This window comes from Somniosus microcephalus, chromosome 1 (assembly GCF_052327205.1).
Source record: "Somniosus microcephalus isolate GS21.2 chromosome 1, FLI_Smic_1.0, whole genome shotgun sequence".
Taxonomy (NCBI): Eukaryota; Metazoa; Chordata; class Chondrichthyes; order Squaliformes; family Somniosidae; genus Somniosus; species Somniosus microcephalus.
The window spans coordinates 26,051,447-26,072,802 of NC_140987.1; the positions used below are offsets into that span (position 1 = coordinate 26,051,447).

The window sequence follows — 21,356 nt, forward strand, 5'->3', positions numbered from 1 at the left end:
GCCGGAAGCAAACCTGCCCACCTGCCCAACCCAAGTGGCAGCGAAATAAAAACAAGGGGAGTCAGAATAGATAGAGAACTTGTCCCTTCCCCTCCAGTCTCCTCAAAATACAACCTAATAGGCCGCAACTAAGTTCATAGAAACATAGAAGATAGGAGCAGGAGTAGGCCATTCGGTCCCTCGAGTCTGTTCCGCCATTCAATGAGATCATGGCTGACCATCCAAACTCAGTACCCTGTGATATACCTATCAATTCGTCCAATAAAAAGCGACGAGTTAGGAACGTAACTAAAGGTTTTTATTGACTAAATAACAGAGCCCACCCTCGTGGGTGATCGGGTCCAACAAGGAGGAATACCAGCCAGTCGACTACCTTTATACCTGGGCAGGTAGGTGGAGCCATGGGCGGAGTCGGAGGTGGTCAGCCCAGGTATAACAGCGCGACAAGAGGCGACCTCGTATCGTGATACAACAGTGATAACGGTGATAACAATACAACAATGATAACTATAGTGTAACGATAAAAGTGGTTTACCACATTCACCCCTTGTTTAGATTTGAGTCCGGCGGGGTGAAGTGTACTACCAGTTCTGGTATGTCAGTCTGTCCGGAGGCCTCGTAAGCCTCTCCGATCGTTGCAGCGGCGGTGCTGCATTATCCGGTGTTAGTGCTGGTGTCTGCGTGGTCGGCGAAGGCTCGTGGGGTTCCGGCATGCCGTCTACCTGGGCTGGAATTGGGGGGGTGGTGGGGGGGGGTAAAGGTGGTGTCTCCGGAGTGCCCGAGGGTGCGAGGTCTCGTAAGGAGACAGTGTCCTCCCGCCCGTCTGGGTAAGCCACGTAGGCGTACTGGGGGTTGGCGTGCAGGAGGTTCACCCTTTCGACCAGGGGGTCTGTTTTATGGGCCCTCACGTGCTTTCGCAGCAAGACGGGCCCCGGAGAGGTCAGCCAGGTTGGTAGAGTGGTTCCCGTAGTCGACTTCCTGGGGAAAACAAACATTCGTTCATGGGGGGTGGCGTTAACGGCAGTGCAAAGTAGTGACCGGATGGAGTGCAGCGCTGTCGGGAGGACTTCCTGCCAGCGGGAGGTTGGGAGGCCCTTAGACTTTAAGGCTAAGAGGACGGCCTTCCATACCGTCGCGTTCTCTCTTTCCACCTGGCCGTTCCCTTGGGGGTTGTAGCTGGTGGTCCTACTTGCTGCAATACCTCTCGCTAGTAGGAACTGACGGAGTTCCTCGCTCATGAAAGAGGAGCCCCGGTCACTATGTATATAGTTTGGGAACCCGAACAAGGCGAAGAGGTCGTTCAGGCATTTAATGACCGTGGTACTGGTCATGTCTGGGCAGGGGAAGGCAAAGGGGAAACGAGAGTACTCATCAACAATGTTGAGGAAGTACACATTACGGTCAGAGGACGGGAGGGGCCCCTTAAAGTCGATGCTCAGGCGCTCGAAGGGGCGGGTGGCCTTGATCAGGCTTGCTCTGTCCGGCCTAAAGAAGTGCGGTTTGCACTCGGCGCAGGTCTGGCAGTTCCTGGTTATGGTCCTGACCTCCTCGATGGAGTAGGGCAGGTTGCGGGCCTTAATGAAGTGGTAAAGTCTGGTGACCCCGGGGTGGCAGAGGTCGTTGTGGAGGGTCTGAAGTCTATCACTTTGCGCGCTGGCGCATGTAATTCGTGACAGAGCATCGGGGGGTTCGTTCAGCTTACCTGGCCGGTACAAGATATCATAATCGTAGGTGGAGAGCTCGATTCTCCACCTCAAGATCTTGTCATTCTTGATTTTGCCCCTCAGCTTGTTATTAAACATAAAAGCGACCGAACGTTGGTCGGTAAGGAGGGTAAATCGTTTGCCTGCCAGGTAGTGCCTCCAGCGTCGTACCGCCTCCACAATCGCCTGGGCCTCCTTCTCGACCGACGAGTGTCGGATCTCAGGGCCCTGTAGGGTCCTTGAGAAGAAGGCCACCGGTCTCCCCTCCTGGTTAAGGGTGGCGGCTAGGGCGAAGTCGGATGCATCGCTCTCGACTTGGAAGGGGATGGACTCATCCACTGCGTGCATAGTGGCCTTGGCAATGTCTCCCTTAATGAGGGAGAAGGCTGCGCACGCTTCCTCCGTAAGGGGGAAGGATGTGGACTTCATGAGGGGTCTGGCTTTGTCCGCATAATTGGGCACCCATTGGGCATAGTAGGCGAAGAGCCCCAGGGTTCTCTTAAGTGCCTTAGGGCAGTGGGGGAGGGGTAGCTCCATGAGGGGGCGCATTCTTTCGGGGTCGGGGCCGATGAGTCCGTTCTCTACTACACAGCCAAGGATGGCAAGGCGCGAGGTGTTAAACACACATTTCTCCTTATTGTAGGTGAGGTTCAGCCGTTGGGCTGTACGGAGGAATTTCTCCAGATTCACGTCGTGGTCCTGCCGGCCGCGGCCGCAGATGGTGACGTTATCTAGGTAGGGGAATGTGGCCTGCAGTCCGTTCTGGTCAACCATCCGGTCCATCTCCCTCTGGAAGACCGAGACCCCGTTGGTGACACCGAAGGGGACCCTAAGGAAGTGGTATAGGCGCCCATTCGCCTCGAAGGCGGTGTACTGGCGGTCCTCGGGGTGGATAGGGAGTTGGTGGTAGGCCGACTTAAGGTCGATGGTCGAGAATACGCGGTATTGTGCAATCTGATTGACCATGTCAGATATGCGGGGAAGGGGGTATGCGTCCAGCTGGGTGTATCTGTTTATGGTCTGGCTGTAGTCGATGACCAGGCGATTTTTATCGCCGGTCTTAACGACCACGACCTGGGCACGCCAGGGGCTGTTGCTCCCCTCGATGATGCCCTCCTTCAGGAGACGCTGCACCTCAGAGCTAATGAAAGCTCTGTCCCCAGCGCTGTACCGCCTGCTCTTGGTAGCGACGGGTTTGCAGTCGGGGGTGAGGTTAGCGAACAGGGAAGGTGGCGGCACCTTGAGGGTGGATAGGCTGCAGGTGGTACGCGGTGGGCGGTTTAACCTTCGCTGGTTGTCGACTGTGAGTGGGGGGAGGGGTCCACCGTATGCTAGGGTTACACTTTGGAGGTGGGATTGGAAGTCCAGCCCTAGTAGGACGGCAGCGCAGAGCTGGGGGAGGACGAGGAGTTTAAAGTTTTTATACTCTGTACCCTTAACCGACAAGGTCACAGCACAGTAGCCGCTAATGTCCGTGGCGTGGGACCTCGATGCCATCGAGATTCGGTTGCGCGTTGGCAGGACAGGGAGGGAGTAGTGGCTCACCGTGTCTGGGTGGATGAAGCTCTCCGTGCTTCCGCTGTCGAACAGGCAGGTCGTGGCGTGGCCGTTTACTTTGATGTCCATCATCGACTTGGACAGGTGGTGTGGGCGGGCTTGATCCAGAGTGACGGAGGCTAGCGTGTAGGTAAGCGAGTCGTTGTCGTCTGCGGGCGAGGCGGTCGTCGGGTCCGGGGGCCCGGTGGCAGTCGGGCGTGGTGGGTAAAATGGCGTCTCCCACGAGGTAGGACAAAATGGCGGAGAAGATGGCTGCCCCCATAACTCACATGAGGCACTATTGGGGTCGGTTGCCTTGATCAAAGATGGCCGCCCCCATGACTCACGTGTGGGGATACTGGCCTCAGTTGCCGTGAAAGAAGATGGCCGCCCCCACAGTTCGCATGAGGCACTGCTGGCCTCTGAAGATCCGCTCCTGCAGGCCTTAGAGAAATGGCCTTTCTTCCTGCAGGTTGTGCAGGTAGAGTTCCTGGCTGGGCAGCGCGACCTCGGGTGCTTCTCCTGGCCGCAAAAGAAGCAGCCGGCGGCCCGATCGCGGGTGCCCGATGTCGGAGCCGGTACCGGGGGTGGCGGGCCCGGTCGGGTCCAGGACGCCGACGCTGAGGTAGGTCCCGGGGGCGGCGCTGCGAAGGGTATTGCGGTAGGGGTCGGGCCCGAGTCCCAGGGTCGCGAGCAGTACCTGGAAAACGCCTCCTGGTCCTGATGGGCCACCTCCAGGGAGAGAGCGAGGGCTTCAGCTTTGTCCAGGTCGAGGTCTTTAGCTTCAAGCAGTCTTTGCCGTGAGTAGTCGGACCGTAGGCCTTTCACAAAGGCATCGCGGATATTATCTTCCGTATTTTCAACAGCCGTCGCCGCTTTAAAGTCACAGTTCCTGCCGAGTGCTCTTAGCGCCCGTAAAAATTCAGCTACAGACTCTCCTGGCTGTTGCGGGCGGGATCTTAGGAGGTGCCTGGTGTACATGTAATTTACCGGGCTGCGGTACTGCTGTTTCAGTAGGTTGATAGCGGCCTCGTACGTAGTCGTGTCCTGTATGAGTGCGTATACTCTCGGGCTCGCTTGGGCGTTCAGAAGTCTTAGTTTGGATCTCTGCGGGGCGCCGGATTCTTCCAGGTAGGATTCGAAGCAGTCCAGCCAGTGTTTGAAGTTGAGGGCTGCGTTTGCTGCCTGTGGGTTTAGATCCAGGTACGGTGGTTTGAGGGCTTGCAGCCAAGCCGGCTGGTGTGGCTGTGCTTCTGGGAGGGCTTCTGGCTGGCCAGTAGTAGACATCTTTAAAATTTAGTCAATAAAATTGATATACCTATCAATTCGTCCAATAAAAAGCGACGAGTTAGGAACGTAACTAAAGGTTTTTATTGACTAAATAACAGAGCCCACCCTCGTGGGTGATCGGGTCCAACAAGGAGGAATACCAGCCAGTCGACTACCTTTATACCTGGGCAGGTAGGTGGAGCCATGGGCGGAGTCGGAGGTGGTCAGCCCAGGTATAACAGCGCGACAAGAGACGACCTCGTATCGTGATACAACAGTGATAACGGTGATAACAATACAACAGTGATAACTATAGTGTAACGATAAAAGTGGTTTACCACACCCTGTCCCTGCTTTCTCCCCATACCCCTTGATCCCTTTAGCCTTAAGAAATATATCTAACTCCTTCTTGAATATATTTAATGAATTGGCCTCAACTGCCTTCTGTGGTAGAGAATTCCACAGGTTCACCACTCTCTGGGTGAAGAAATTCCTCCTCATCTCAGTCCTAAATGGCCTACCCCTTATCCTTAGACTGTGACCCCTGGTTCTGGACTCCCCCGCCATCGGGAACAGCCTTCCTGCATCTAGTCTGTCCAGTCCTGTCAGAATTTTATAAGTTTCAATGAGATCCCCTCTCATTCTTCTAAACTCCAGTGAGTATAAGCCCAATCGACCCAATCTCTCCTCATGCGTCATTCCTGCCGTCCCAGGTATCAGTCCCAGGGTCGCCAACGCTGGTTGGAAATATTCCTGGAGGTTGCATCACATGACCTCCCACCTCCAACTGCCCCGCCCAGTCAGACAGCCACTTTTTCTCCCCCATCTTCCCTATTTCTCTGACTAACAAATAAAAGTGATCAAAGAAAATGTAAAAAAAAAGCACACCATTATTTTAATGCCCCTATGATTTTTCTCACCGGGATTGCTCACGGCAGCATCCTGGAGATTAATCTATAATTCCTGGAGACTCCGGGACAATCCTGGAGAGTTGACAACGACCCTACTGGCCTGGGGGTGAAATGGGCCTTGGTGCCTTAGTGGCAAAATGCCTCAGAGTTCCTGCCCCTCACTCCTATTGTGTCTGTGTGTGCGAGTGTGCGTGCATGTGGGTGTGTGCGCGTGGGTGTGAACATAAGACGAGGACAAGTTCAGATTTGTAGTAATGCGATTGAATGGAGTTGAGATACAGATCAGCCCTGATCTAATCGGATGGCGGAACAGGCTCAAGAGGCCGAATAGCCTCTCACGCCTGCTTCCTATGAATAGTCTTCCGGCACTCACTGTCCACACTCGCACGTAAAGAACAGCCTCTCGGACGATATGTGGGCGCTGACGCAGCCCTACCCGTAGAGGCCCAGCAGCACACGAGTCTCCGTGGATCCAGGGCCATCAGGTAGGTTCGTAGTTTTATTGCGGTTTGGAGGCATCTGCCTCCGACCCCAAATTCAGGCCCATGTTGCCCCGATGATCTTTCGCCCGGGTGCAGCCTCCCGGAGATTAATCTTTCATTCCTTTGGGGAGACTCCAGGCCAATCCTGCAAAGAGTTGGCAACCCTGGGCCACAGCACTTCCATGCAAGCAGGTGGCCATGGAATTCCTCTGCTAATTAAAAACGGGACAATGTCTGTTTTTTCTTTCCGATTAATGAGCGGCTAATGGAGTTGCAGGAACACACAGCTTCGATTTCTGAGAACGCAGTTTTGTTCGCGAGGCGCTAATTATAGAAACGGGCAGGCATTCTCCTGCTTTTCATTAGAAGAGGAATTTCAATCCCCTCAGATGTCTTCATTGGAGCAGGCACATAAAACAGCTGACATTTTTACGACTTTCCTTCGCGGTAATGCATTTTTGTGCTTATCAAGGTGAGGGGGTGCCAATGACGCTGAGTGGGTAAATCAGACATCTGGTCTAACAACACTGTACCATCTAAATGGTAGCATTTCTACGCCAACACCATTATGAGCTTAGAATCCTTGGGGGAAAAATTCAGTTGGTTGCGCCACCCGTTAGTGCCTTAAGAGGGCGCTAAGTGGGGCGCAAACCAACTCGCGCCCGGGCGCGGCACTGCCCACGCCTCCCGCAAAATTCAGCGGGAGGTTAGTGGTGGCGCTAACCCATTAGCGCTGCGCCACTGGCGATGACGTCATCGGTGTGTGCAGCGTCCCACTCACACCCCGGCCGCGATCTTCGGGAGCGCCCCCTGATTTACCGCCGGACGCTATGTCCGACAGGGTCAGGGTGGCGTACCTGCAGCCGGGGAGGCGCAAATTAAAGGCGCGGTGCGGGGCGGCCATTTTTGTTGGCCGCCTGCCAGCACCTGCCTGCGCTCCCGTCCCTGGCCTCCTGAACCCCCCCCCCCCCCCCGTGGAGTGCCGGCTGCACTACAAGAACCCGGCACTTCTCTTGGGTGCCGGGCTCTTTGGCCGGCACTCCCGATCCCCAGGGGCCCAGCTGGGCCCCAGATCGCGCTGCACAAGGCCCCTCCCCTTTAAGAAGGGGAGGAAGGCCTGCAATACTGCAGTGTGACGTGCCGCAGCGCGTAGCGCCACGATATTCACTCGCAGCGCCCCAAGAGGGAGGCGGGGCGTCTCCAGTAGCGCCGTGCTTCCCTTTGGGGCGAAACCGACCAATTTCCGGCGTGGGGGCGCTAATTTTTCCGGGGCGCTACTTTTAGCGCCTCGGCGAAGTTAGCACCCCAAACGGGGCTATCCTGAATTTCTCCCCCTAGAATCTTACAGCACAGAAGGAGGCCATTCAGCCCATCGTGCCTGTGCCAGCTCTTTGAAAGAGCGATCCAATTAGTCTCACTCCCCCCTGCTCTTTGGAATTCTCTACCCCAGAGGGCTGTGCAGGCTCAGTCGATGAATATATTCAAGGCTGAGATCGATAGATTGATGGATATTAAGGGAATCAAGGGCTATGGAGATAGTGCAGGAAAGTGGAGTTGAGGTCGAAGATCAGCCATGATCTTATTGAATGGCGGAGCAGGCTCGAGGGGACCAATGGGCTGACTCCTGCTCCTATTTCCTATGTTCTTTCCCCATAGCCCTGCAATTTGGTTTTTTTTTCCCCCAAGGATTTATCCAAATACCTTTTGAAAGTTACTATTGAATCTGCTTCCACCGCCCTTTCAGGCAGCGCGTTCCGGATCGCAACAACTCGCTGTGTAAAGCCCAACTGAGCCTGAGCTGACGTATCACTCCTTCCTTGTGAATTGCTTCACATAGAATTAGTGGGAAAAAAAAATCATTAAAAAAATTCAATTGGACAAAAGGAATCTAAAGGAGGGCATTGTTGCCCGGCCGTGACCCTGAAAGGTGTTTACCTGTTGTCAAGGACACATCCTTTTGTAGTTAATACAAACTTTAACTGGCAGCCTTTATGCCATGATCTTTGAGGATGCCCCAAAATGAACAACTTAAGTAGGATTTGGTGGTCTTGGAGCGAAACAGTCAGCTCACACAAGAAAAGATTTACCACGGGAATAATGAATAATCTTTGTTCTTTTTAATATAAAAAAAATGCATGTACATCTTCCATCAGGCTTAGTCAGCTATTCACTGCTGCATAACATGAAACAACCCTGGAGAACACAGAGCTGAAGAATGTCCCTTCGTTCCATACTTCTGGTGAAAATATATCCCTCGCCCCGTTGTTCCCCAGAGATGGCCGGTTTGGATCACTTATGACGGCCCTCTTAAAAATGCAAACGCCAGGGTGATATTGATGATAGATCATAAGAAAGAACTTGCATTTCTATAGCGCCTTTCACGACCTCAGGATGTCCCAAAGCGCTTTACAGCCAACAAAGTATTTTTGGAGTGTAGTCACTGTTGTAATGTAGGAAACGTGGCAGCCAAATTGCGCACAGTAAGCTCCCACAAACAGCAATGTGAGAATGACCAGATCACCTGTTTTTAGTGATGTTGGTTAGGGGATAAATTTTGGCCCAGGACACCGGGGAGAACTCCCCTGTCCTTCTTCGAAATAGTAGCCGTGGGATCCTTTACCTCCACCCGAGAGGGCAGATGGGGCCTCGGTTTAACGTCTCACCCGAAAAAGACGGCACCTCCGACAGTGCAGCACTCCCTCAGCACTGCACTGGGAGTGTCCGTCTAGATTATGTGCTCAAGTCTCTGGAGCACAAATGCAGCCCGTCTTGGCTCCTTGCTGTACCACAAATGCCTATTGAGACAGAGGCTTTAATAGCATTTAAGGGGAAAGTGGATGCATTTTTTAAAAAGCTGCAGAGGAACGGGATTAGAGTTGGTAGTCCCAACGGAAGAGCTAGCACTGGCGCAAAGTGTAATGGGCTGAATGGCCTGTGCTGTAATTTGTATGACTTTATGATTGATCAGACTTGGAGGGGTTGATCTTTCGCTGGGGGAGGAGGGCTCGATCCTTCATACGCCGCACTCCATTCCAACCGATAAGGTGGGTTCTAGTGGACTAGCAGCAGGTCGAACTCCAGCAATAAGCCTGTGCACACTGGCAGGGTCCTAAACTTTGGCTCTTGCTAACCTGGGTCCACCTTCTCTGAACTTAGGCAGGTGGGACGAGAGCTCATGCTCCATATCTGTTGCCTCACAGCGCCAGGGACCCGGGTTCAAATCCGGCCTTGGGTGACTGTCTGTGTGGAGTTTGTACATTCTCCCCGTGTTTGCGTGGGTTTCCTCCGGGTGCTCCGGTTTCCTCCCACAGTCCAAAGATGTGCGGGTTAGGTTGATTGGCCATGATAAAAAATTGGCCCTTAGTGTTAGGGGGGATTAAATACGTGGGGTTACGGGGTTACGGGGATAGGGCTTGGGTGGGATGGCTGTCGGTGTAGGGACCGGGTGCTAGGGTTTGGATGATCAGCCATGATCTCGTTGAATGGCGGAGCAGGCTCGAAGGGCCGAATGGCCTACTCCGGCTTCTATGTTTCTATGTTTCTATATCAACAACAACAACTATATCGCCTTTAATGTAGTAAAACGCTCCAAGGTGCTTCACAGGAGCATAATCAGACAAAGATTGGACACCGAGCCGCATATTAGGGCAGATGATCAAACGCTTGGTCAAAGAGGTAGGTTTTAAGGAGCGTCTTAAACGAGGAGAGAGAGGTCGCGAGAGGCGGAGAGGTTTAGAGTGGGAATTCCAGAGCTGAGGGCCCAGGCAGCTGAAGGCACGGCCGCCAATGGCGGAGCGATTGAAATCGGGGATGCTCAAGAGGCCAGAATTGAAGGAGCGCAGAGATCTCGGAGGGTTGTAGGGCTGGAGGAGGTTACAGAGCTCTCAGACAAAGGAAAACTTCTGATGCGGAGTTCTCCCTTGTTTTGGGTTGGGTTTCAAAATGCGCTCAGACAACTGGCTGAGCAACCCCTCCCCATGAGACAATGTGGACTATTGCAATCGTAGAGCGTTAAACCCTGGCATTAGCTCCTAGTTTCACCTATTTGGCAACTAATAGTATTGCTTAATCCTGTACTTTGGTATGCCTATTATCTAATCGCCCCTTTCTTCCTGCGCTGTAACCTCAATAAGAATCAGCCGCCCTCATTTTAATTGCCACGAAGGAACCGGCCAGATGAGTTGACTTTAGTTACACAGCTCAGCCCTCATTAACATAAAGGACATTTGCATGTCGTTGATATGCAGAAGGGCGTGGCTTCAGGAGCATACAGTCGGGCTCTGCCAAGTTAAGAAGGACAGGTGTAAGACTGGAATTTTTATCTTGCTGGAATTTGCACCTGGCATCATGAAGGTTGTCGACTGAAGCAGTCGAGGCTGCTCCTTGCCCTTTCAGCAAGCTGTCTAAACTCGGACACGGTGTCGGTTTTGCTTCAAAGTCACCTGTCAAAGTCTTCCTTTGGCTGCAGGTATCCAAAAAAAAAGAGAGCGAAATAAAAACCTCTATTTCTATTCGGCTAAATCCACAGATGGTTCTGTGAGGGGAAAGAGCTGGAAAACTCCCCAGACGTCCAGATATTCCAGGATGGTGATCTCTACACTTTAACTATTGCCGAAGCTTTCGAGGACGACACGGGTCGATACACCTGTACAGCCACCAACCGCTTTGGATTGGACACCACATCCGCTGAGGTCTATATTGAAGGTAGGTGGACAAGGTTTATTTTGTCAAAGTAACGATTGACTGCCCTCCTTTGTGGCACCGCTCACGGGCAGCCTGGGGTCTGACAGGCGGTGGCCCGGGTGGTGCAGTGCTTGAGGTGGCCTTCCCCTTTGAGGCCACCCGCTCGCGTCTTCCACTCGGCACAAGTTGTCCCATGGTGGCCTCCATCCTGGAGGCCGATTGTTGAGGGTCGCTTTTTAGCAGATTGGCAGCTCTTTGTAAATCCCTGGCTCCTGGAGAGGTCAGGAATACTGACACGCAGTAATGCAGAGGATGCAACAACAAAATGACAGCAACTTGCATTTATATAGCGCCTTTAACATAGTAAGATGTGTCCCAAGGTGCTTCACAGGAGCGATGACCAAACAAAATCTGACACCGAACCACATAAGGAGATACAGGAAACTTTCGATTTACCGGCACCGAAGTAACCGGAAATCTCAGTTAACCGGCAAAATTCAGGAGTAGGTTCAGGTAACTTTTATGACTTGCCTTCCTCCATTTGCTGCTGTGCAAGGGTGTGGCTGCAGCTGTTGCTAAGCTACAGAGACACTTGCAACTTGTGGCCATTGTTCTGAAGCTGTTGCTAAGCAACAGGGTTTGTTGCTTTATACGGAGCTCTCAGCTCCGTATCTTTTACTATAGCGTTCGGTTATCCGGAATTTTTGATGAACCGGCACCACGTCGGTCCCGTCCGTGCCGGATAAAAAAAAGTTTCCTGTATTAGGACAGGTGATCAAAAGCTTGGTCAAAGAGAAAGGATTTAAGGAGCATCTTATAGGAGGAGAGTGAGGTAGAGAGGTGGAGACTCTGGTAACCGCTGCTCTGTGGTGAGCACAAAATTTGATTTTAATATGCACTGATCATTCCACTGCTGTGTATAGAGAGGAGACTAGTGGCCTGGGAGAAGGGAAGTAGCAAGGCCAGCATTTATTGCCCATCCCTAGTTGCCCTTGAGAAGGTGGTGGTGAGCCGCCTTCTTGAACCGCTGCAGTCCATGTGGTGAAGGTACTCCCACAGTGCTGTTAGGGAGGGAGTTCCAGGACTTTGACCCAGCGACGATGAAGGAACGGCGATATACTTCCAAGTCAGGATAGTATGTAACTTGGAGGGGAACGTGGAGGTGGTGGTGTTCCCATGCGCCTGCTGCCCTTGTCCTTCTAGGTGGAAGAGGTCACGGGTTTGGGAGGTGCTGCCGAAGAAGCCTTGGTGGATTGCCGCAGTGCATCCTGTGGCCGGCACACACTGCAGCCACGGTGCGCCGGTGGTGGAGGGCGTGGATGGGGGTGCCGATCAAGTGGAATGCTTTATCCTGGATGGTGTCGAGCTTCATGAGTGTTTTTGCAGCTGCACTCATCCAGGATTCCATCACACGCTTGGTTTGTTGGTGGTGGAGAGGCTTTGCGGAGTCACGAGGTGAGCCACTCACCGCAGAATACCCAGCCTGAGACAAGGGGAGTGGGACAGCTGAAGTCGGTGAGAGGGGAGTAGGACTAGGCCGGAAGCAGATGAGTGCAGTCCTCAGAGTGAGCTACCGGGCTATTCATCACAAAGACTCGCATGTAAAATGTCCCCTCCCCCCCACCTTTCTTTTAATCATCAGCTGTGGCTCAGTGGGCAGCACTCTCACCTGTGGGGCAGAAGGTCGTGGGTTCAAGTCCCACTCCAGGGACTTCAGCACATAAAGCTAAGCTGACACTCCAGTGCAGTGCTGAGGGAGCACTGCACTGTCGGAGGTGCCGTCTTTCAGATGAGACGTTAAACCGAGGCCCTGTCTGCTCTCTCAGGTGGACGTAAAAGGTCCCACGACCACTATTTCGAAGAAGAGCAGGGGAGTTATCCTCGGTGTCCTGGCCAATATTCATCCCTCAACCAACATAACAAAAACAGATTATCTGGTCATTATCACATTGCTGTTTGTGGGAGCTTGCTGTGCGCAAATTGGCTGCCGCGTTTCCCACATTACAACAGTGACTGCACTTCAAAAAAGTACTTCATTGGCTGTAAAGCGCTTTGAGACATCCTGAGGTTGTGAAAGGCGCTATAGAAATGCACGTCTTTCTTTCTTTAATCCTTTCAAAGAGTGACCTAAATTTCTAGTCCCTAGTGCATACAGTAACACTATTAAAGGATTCTCTGCACGCATTTGTTTACAGTCATCAAACTCCATTAGTCATAGCGTCACCGTGAACTATGCAGACAGGTCTGTGCTGAATCAAAAGCAGTTGTGCTGTCCAACCTTTCAACTTGCGATGTGGTTCCCATAATCTTGGGTTTACCTCAGACACTGTCTCGATACACTTTGACAGATTGAATTATAATGTGGAGGTAACAAGTCACTCTCTCCTCCTCAGGGTGGTGATGCACGCTAACATGTGGTTTCACAGCTGCTGCCACCACCTCCAGTACCTGTCCCAACTGATCAAAGGATGGCTTTTCTTTGTGTATGTTTCACATGTCGTGATCAGTTGTTTTGCATACACCACAGATTCCCATACTAGGGTGCCAAAAGGGGTGGAAGGGTGAGTGGGTGGGGTGGGGGGAGGGGGGTTGAGGGCATTATGCGACATCATCAGGTTTCTGCGATTCTCTCTTTGTTAACTTACTACAACAACGTGCATTTATATAGCACCTTTAACGTAGTAAAACTCCCAAGGCGCTGCACAGGAGCGATTATCAAACAAAATTTTACACCAAGCCGCATAAGGAGATATTAGGACTCCCTAAAGCCTTTCCACCATCTACAAGGCACAAGTAAGGAGTGTGATGTAATACTCTCCATTTGCTTGGATGAGTTGCAGTTCCAACAACACTCAAGAAGCTCGACACCATCCAGGACAATGCAGCCCGTTTGATTGGCACCCCATCCCCCACCTGAAACATTCATTCCCTCCACCACCGGCGCACCGTGGCTGCAGTGTGTACCATCTACAAGATGCACTGCAGCAACTCGCCAAGGCTTCATTGGCAGCACCTCCCAAACCCGCGACCTCTACCACCTAGAAGGACAAGGGCAGCAGGCGCATGGGAACACCAGCACCTCCAAGTTCCCCTCCAAGTCACACACCATCCTGACTTGGAAGTATATTGGCCGATCCTTCATCGTCGCTGGGTCAAAATCCTGGAACTCCCTCCCTGACAGCACTGTGGGAGTACCTTCACCACACGGACTGCAGTGGTTCAAGAAGGTGGCTCACCACCGCCTTCTCAAGGGCAATTAGGGATGGGCAATAAATGCTGGCCTTGCCAGCGATGCCCACATCCCACAAACGATTTTTTTTTTTAAATGCCCAAAAGTTATTTGTATTTCTGTAGGAACATAGGATCAGGAATGGGTCATTCGGTCCCTCGAGCCTGTTCTGCCATTCAATGACATGATGTGTATCTTAACTCCATTTACCTGCCTTGAGTCCATAACTCTTAATACCCTTGCCCAACAAAAATCTATCAATCTCAGTTTTGAAATCGTCAAAGCCTCAACAGCTTTATGAGGGAGAGAGTTGTGGTCGGAAGCTCAGCTCAGGGTCAAATACAGCCCCAAGGTTGCGAACAGTCTGGTTCGCCTCAGACAGTTTGCAGGGAAAGGGATGGAGCCGGTGGTTGGGAACGGGGTTCGTGGCGGGGACTGAAGTCACTGGCATCGGTCTTCCCAATATTTAGTTGGAGGAAAACATGTGGAAACGGACGCTGTGTTTTCAGATGATGTCGCTGAGGGGCTGCACGTAGATGAGCAATAGGACTTACAGAGAGTCCTCGGACCTGTATCAGGACCTACAGAGGATGCCCGGACCTGGGACCTGACTTGCATACAGAAACTTCGAGAACCAATGCTGTACTTGTCACTTCCCCCCTCGCCATTTAGATTTACTTCTGAGTACAGGAGCAAAGATGTCTTACTACAGTTATACAGGGCCTTGGTAAGACCACACTTGGAGTACTATGTGCAGTTTTGGGCTCCTTACCTAAGAAAGGATATGACATGAATCTTGTCATTCATGTGAAAATGACTTATGTAATAATACTGGGCAGCCTGCTGGTGGCGCTGTCCAGGGAGAGCATAAATACATGGGCACGGGCCCAGCTTGCGCAGGACATTCTTTAACAGGAACTAGTGAAGGACACAACTAGATCTCCATGTTGAAAAACAGTTGATTAAAGCCTTGTTTAATACTCAGGCCAAGTGCCTTGTAGTTTTCTTACGTCAGGATATACTTGCCATAGAGGGCGTGCAGCAAAGGTTCACCAGACTGATTCCTGGGATGGCAGGACTGTCGTATGAGGAGAGAGTGGGTCGACTAGGCCTGTATTCACTAGAGTTTAGAAGAATGAGAGGGGATCTCATTGAAACATATAAAATCCTAACAGGGCTAGACAGTCTGGATGCAGGGAGGATGTTTCCCCTGGCTGGGGGATCTAGAACGAGGGGTCACAGTCTCAGGATACGGGATAGGACATTTAGGACTGAGATGAGGAGAAATTTCTTCACTCAGAGGGTGGTGAACCTGTGGAATTCTCTACCACAGAAGGCTGTGGAGGCCAAGTCACTAAATATATTTAAGAAGGAGTTAGATAGATTTCTAGACACAAAAGGCATCAAGGGGTATGGGGAGAGAGCGGGAATATGGTATTGAGATAGAGGATCAGCCATGATCATATTGAATGGCGGAGCAGGCTCGAAGGGCCGAATGGCCTACTCCTGCTCCTATTTTACTATGTTTCTATGTTTCTGTTACAGTCGCAGTAATTGCGTAAACTCACTCACACAACACATTGAAACATTAAACTGTCTGCGCCAAAGTATGTTGTCAGCTTTGTGTGAATACAGGAAGCCCTGTAATTAGGACAAGTGGTTTGATGTGTTGCAGCATCCCATAAACAAAACCTGCAACTTTCCCCCGCTCACCTCGTTCATCTGTGCCCCGAGAACTGCGACCTTGCTTTAAACGTCCTGGAGGCAGTGAAAGTGCTCGCTTCTGTGTGATAACAAGTCACTTGTTCTACCAGCGATAATCCTACCATTGTTATATATTAATGGGCCGGGACTTGCTGGAAATATAACAGCCTGTTAATGACGCAAGCCGTTATTAATGTGCAAATCAGCCAGTAAGTTCAGGGGATGAAGAGTTACGCTGTGAGTTGCAAATCTCCAGAACCTGCTGGTCGATTTACATCGCTATCACACGGACGTCATCTCACCATCAACCTCCCTTTATTTTTAAGAACTTGCTGGATTTGCATATTAATTGCCCATTAAACTCGCCACAGAAAGTAAAGTCTGGTAATTAATAGCGTAAGTATCTTTTTAACGAGGTGATAATTGTTAATACAATGCCAATCAACCACTCTGGCCCAGAGAGTGAACAATTTTAACTGTGGTGTCTCAATCCTTCACGTTGTGAATTGTTGTTGGAGATTGTAAAAATGTTAAATTTTTCTTTCTTTTTTTTCTCTCTTAACCCAATCTTTCTTTCTCTTTCTGTGCCTGATTTTACTCTAATTCGCCCTATTTCCTTTTCAGTCCTTCCTCTACTTATTTCTCAATCCTTAAATCTTATTGGTTAAGGAGATAGACTGTCGATCCCGTCATCCACTTAGCTCCCAAATGCCCCATTGCCCTTGCTGTGCCCTCGCACTTCCAGCAAGTTAATGGCGCAAAAAAAAGTTTGAGCTGGTGGGTGCAGGAAAAAGTCTGACTAACGGCGTACACCATGGGATGCCCTGCTCCAGCAAGCTCCTGCCGTGGCAGCCGTGGTTCTGTGGGGAAGCACGCTCGCCTCTGCATAGTTAACGATTGCAAGTCTTTTCCTCTTTGTTGTGGAGTGAGTCATTAAAAGAAAATGTAAACATTTCTGGGAGCTATTGTATCAGCTGGTTTTAGATTATCGTCAAGCTCTGAGTCAGAAGGTGGTGGATTCAAGTCCCACTCCAGGGCCTTGAGCACATAATCCAGGCTAACGTTCCAGTGCAGTGCTGAGGGAGCGCTGCACCGGCGGAGGTGCCGTCTCTCGGATGAGACGTTAATCCGAGGCCCTCTCAGGTGGATGTAAAAGTCCCCATGAGGCTATTTCGAAGAGGAGCAGGGGCGCTCTCCTCAGTGTCCTTCAACCAACATCACAAAAACTGATCATTACCTCATTGCTGTTTTGTGCGACCTTGCTGTGCACAAATTGGCTGCCGTGTTTCCTACATTACAACACTTGAAAAGTGCTCCATTGACTATAAATGCAAGGCTTTCTGTTTCTTTCTACAATACCTGTGGACTGTGCGGCCATTTATAAATGGAGACAGAGCCAGGCATGCAAAGGCTTCACCTCAAGGACAACCAACTGGCAAGCCTGTAAGACAACAGCTGATTCTCTGCCCCTGGAGATGAGCACTCACTGCCACTCCACTCCCCCGACCACCTCCTCACGGCTGATCCAGGTCCAGGCTCCTTCCTCACTCCGCTGCTGCTCTTCCAGAAGCAGACTCTGTGGCTCACAAGTGGGGGAATTCCTCGACGATTCCGACGCTCTCCTGGCCCAGCCTCCCGATTTCCACCCTCCGTAAACTTGAGCTCACCCAAAGCTCTGCTGCCCCGTGTCCTAACTCGCTCCAGGTCCTGTTCACCCATCACCCTCTGGCTCCCGAGCAGGCAGCGGCTCAGTATTAAAATTCTCATCCTTGTTTTCAAATCCCTCCATGGCCTCGCCCCTCCCTATCTCTGTAATCTCCTCCAGCCGTACAACACCACCCCGCCCCCCCAGAGATATCTGTGCTCCTCCAATTCTGGCCTCTTGCGCATCCCCGATTCTAATCGCTCCGCCATTGGTGGTCAATCCTTTAATTGCCTGGGCCCTAAGCTCTGGAATTCCCTCCCTAAACCTCTCCGCTTCTCTACCTCTCTCTCCACTTTTAAGACGCTCCTTAATACCTACCTCTTTGACCAAGCTTTTGGTCACCTGCCCTAATATCTTATGTGGCTCGGTGTCAGGTTTTGTTTGGTAATCGCTCCTGTGAAGCACCTTGGGACGTTTTACTACTTTAAAGGTGTTATATAAATGCAAGTTGTTGTTGTTGTCATCTTGCAGTAGATCAGGAATTCTTGGTCCTGGCACTGATCCCACTGCCGGAGCGTCAAGTATAGGCTTGAAGGCGGGACTGCCTGTGGGTGGAGCGTCAGGAAGATTACGTGTCTCTGGAGATAGACATGCGCAAAACACTAGACTGACTGTGGGATGATCGGGGCACCATAAAATCAGCCTCAGAATCTTCTTTGGTTGCAGAACCTTGCTGCCATTTTACAAGTGTTTGTGCAAAATGGGTGTCTCCTGGAATTCCTTCTGTATTGAACAATTCCTCCCTCATAGAAAGGCTAGTGGGAATCTGGAACTCTCTCCCTCTCTCCTAATAGGCCGTGGATTCTGGGTCAACTGATACTTTCAAGACGGATGTCGACGTTGTTTTGTTGGGTAAGAGTATCAAGGGATATGGATCAAAGGTTGGGTAAATGGAGTTAAGGCACAGACCAGCTATGATCTAACAGAAATAACTTACATTTCTGTAGCGCCTTTCACGACCTCAGGGCGTCCCAAAGCGCTTCACAGCCAATGAAGTGTTGTCACTGTTGTAATGTGGGAAATCTAATTGAATGACGGGAACAAGCTCGAGGGGCTGAATGGCCGACTCCTGTTCCTAGATTAGTAAAATGTGTTCTAGGTTTTGAGACTCTTGTGACCGTTGATCATTGCACAGGTGCTGGTGTATGAACTGGTGGCAATGAATGCAGCACAGTAAAGAGTATTCTAGGAAACACTCAAACAGATGCCTTTCCACCATCTACAAGGCACAAGTCAGGAGTGTGATGGAATACTCTCCACTTGCCTGGATGAGTGCAGCTCCAACAACACTCAAGAAGATCGACACCATCCAGGACAAAGCAGCCCGCTTGATTGGCACCCCATCCCCCACCTTAAACATTCACTCCCTCCACCACCAGCGTACCGTGGCTGCAGTGTGTACCATCTACAAGATGCATAGCAGCAACTCGCCAAGGCTTCTTCGGCAGCACCTCCCAAACCCGTGACCTCTTCCACCTAGAAGGACAAGGGCAGCAAGAACATCACCATCTCCAATTTCCCCTCCAAGCCACACACCATCCTGACTTAGAAGTATATCGCCGATCCTTCATCGTCGCTGGGTCAAAATCCTGGAACTCCCTCCCTAACAGCACTGTGGGTGTACCTTCAGCACACGGACTGCAGCGGTTCAAGAAGGCGGCTCACTGCCACCTTCTCGAGGGCAACTAGGGATGGGTAATATGTCTTAAGGCTAAAGGGATCAAGGGATATGGGGAGAAAGCAGGGACAGGGTACTGAATTTGGATGATCAGCCATGATCTCATTAAATGGCGGAACAGGCTCGAGGGGCCGAATGGCCTACTCCTGCTCCTATCTTCTATGTTTCTGTATTTCTATAAATGCTGGCCTTGCCAGTGACGCCCACATCCAATGAACGAATTAAAAAAAAATCTATATTTAAAATCAACCGTAAAAACATCTGATGCTCCAGGCCAAAGATGTTCTTCCATGAGTTGCTCTTCTGAAGATAGGATTTTTTTTTTTTTTGCCTAGTTGGCACGACTGGACAATGATGCCCACCATTCAATGTGCCTTTCAGGAATGTGCAAACTGAGGTTTCTTCCGCCCCATCCCGCCCGAATGTCTTCACAGTTACGTGGTGCAGGATTGTCCAAGCATTTTCTCTTCGAGGGCTGCTTAGGCGCATGTCACGGAAGCTCAACGGCACATCCGAAGATTAAATCAAATCACCCTTCCCGTAAATTGGCAGGCATTTCAAGCTACCAGCTCCTGGTGTTCGGATTTAGGATTTGTCCACCACTGAAGCAACAGCTCAGTGGGTAGCACACTCGCCTCTGAGTCTCGAAGGTTTGTGGGTTCACGTCCCACTTCAGAGACTCGAGCACATAAAGCTAGGCTGACACTCCCAGTGCAGTACTGAGGGAGTGCTGCACTGTCGGAGGTGCCGTCTTTCGGATGTGACGGAGTGGTGATATTCGTCTTACTGAAACTCGACAGAACGTCTGTGTTTCTCTCATTCACAAAATCAGACGCTTCCAACCTGTGTCTTCCCACAATTTCATTTGTAGGTTGTTGGAGTATGACAGGAATTTTCTTGATTTTTCACTTGGGGAAATTTCACTCCCAATTCCTTAATGCACAGTCTTCGAGAAATCCGATCCATCACCAAGACCGCCCACTTCCACCACCGTAACATCGCCCGTCTCCACCCTTGCCTCAGTTCATCCGCTGCTGAAACCCTCATCCATGCCTTTGTTACCTCTAGACTTCACTATTCCAACGCACTGCTGGCCGGCCTCCCACCTTCCACTCTCCGTAAACTTGAGCTCATCCAAAACTCTGCTGCCCCGTGTCCTAACTCGCACCAAGTCCCGTTCACCCATCACCCCCTGCGCTCACTGCCCCGTGTCCTAACTCACACCCAGTCCCGTTCACCCATCACCCCCTGCGCTCACTGCCCCGTGTCCTAACTCACACCCAGTCCCGTTCACCCATCACCCCTGTGCTCACTGCCCCATGTCCTAACTCGCACCCAGTCCCGTTCACCCATCACCCCTGTGCTCACTGCCCCGTGTCCTAACTCGCACCAAGCCCCGTTCACCCATCACCCCCTGTGCTCACTGCCCCGTGTCCTAACTCGCACCAAGTCCCGTTCACCCATCACCCCCTGTGCTCACTGCCCCGTGTCCTAACTCGCACCAAGTCCCGTTCACCCATCACCCCCTTTGCTCACTGCCCCGTGTCCTAACTCGCACCAAGTCCCGTTCACCCATCACCCCCTGTGCTCACTGCCCCGTGTCCTAACTCGCACCAAGCCCCGTTCACCCATCACCCCCTGTGCTCACTGCCCCGTGTCCTAACTCGCACCGAGTCCCGTTCACCCATCACCCCCTGTGCTCGCTGACCCGTGTCCTAACTCGCACCAAGTCCCGTTCACCCATCACCCCCTGTGCTCACTGCCCCGTGTCCTAACTCGCACCAAGTCCCGTTCACCCATCACCCCCTGTGCTCGCTGACCCCGTGTCCTAACTCACACCCAGTCCCGTTCACCCATCACCCCCTGTGCTCACTGCCCCGTGTCCTAACTCGCACCAAGTCCCGTTCACCCATCACCCCCTGTGCTCGCTGACCCCGTGTCCTAACTCGCACCAAGTCCCGTTCACCCATCACCCCCTGTGCTCACTGCCCCGTGTCCTAACTCGCACCGAGTCCCGTTCACCCATCACCTCCTGTGCTCACTGCCCCGTGTCCTAACTCGCACCAAGCCCCGTTCGCCCATCACCCCTGTGCTCACTGCCCCGTGTCCTAACTCGCACCAAGCCCCGTTCACCCATCACCCCTGTGCTCGCTGACCTACATTGGCTGCCGGTCCGGCAACAGCGCGATTTAAAAATTATTACTCTAATTTTCAAAATCCTCCATGGCCTCGCCCCTCCCTATCTCTGTAACCTCCTCCAGCCCTACAACCCTCTGAGCTCTCTGTGCTCCTGCAATTCTGGCCTCCGATTTTCATCGCTCCACCATTGGTGGCCGTGCCATCAGCTGCCTGGGCGCCAAGCTCTGGAATTCCCTCCCTAAACCTCTCCGCCTCTCTCTCCTCCTTTACAAAGGGTAAATCGTGCTTGACTAATCTATTGGAATTTTTTGAGGGAG

The 21,356-nt window shown here is 51.7% G+C and overlaps 1 protein-coding gene across 3 annotated transcripts in view; it reads left to right on the top strand.

Moving 5' to 3' along the window:
* Positions 1-21,356, top strand: part of palld (palladin, cytoskeletal associated protein) — a 610,835-nt gene that overhangs the window by 305,772 nt on the left and 283,707 nt on the right. For all 3 annotated transcript variants that reach the window (XM_085975529.1, XM_085975522.1, XM_085975536.1), the window contains exon 3: positions 10,430-10,605. In XM_085975529.1, the coding sequence (XP_085831655.1) occupies positions 10,430-10,605 (176 nt within the window). The remainder of the gene's footprint in view (positions 1-10,429; positions 10,606-21,356) is intronic.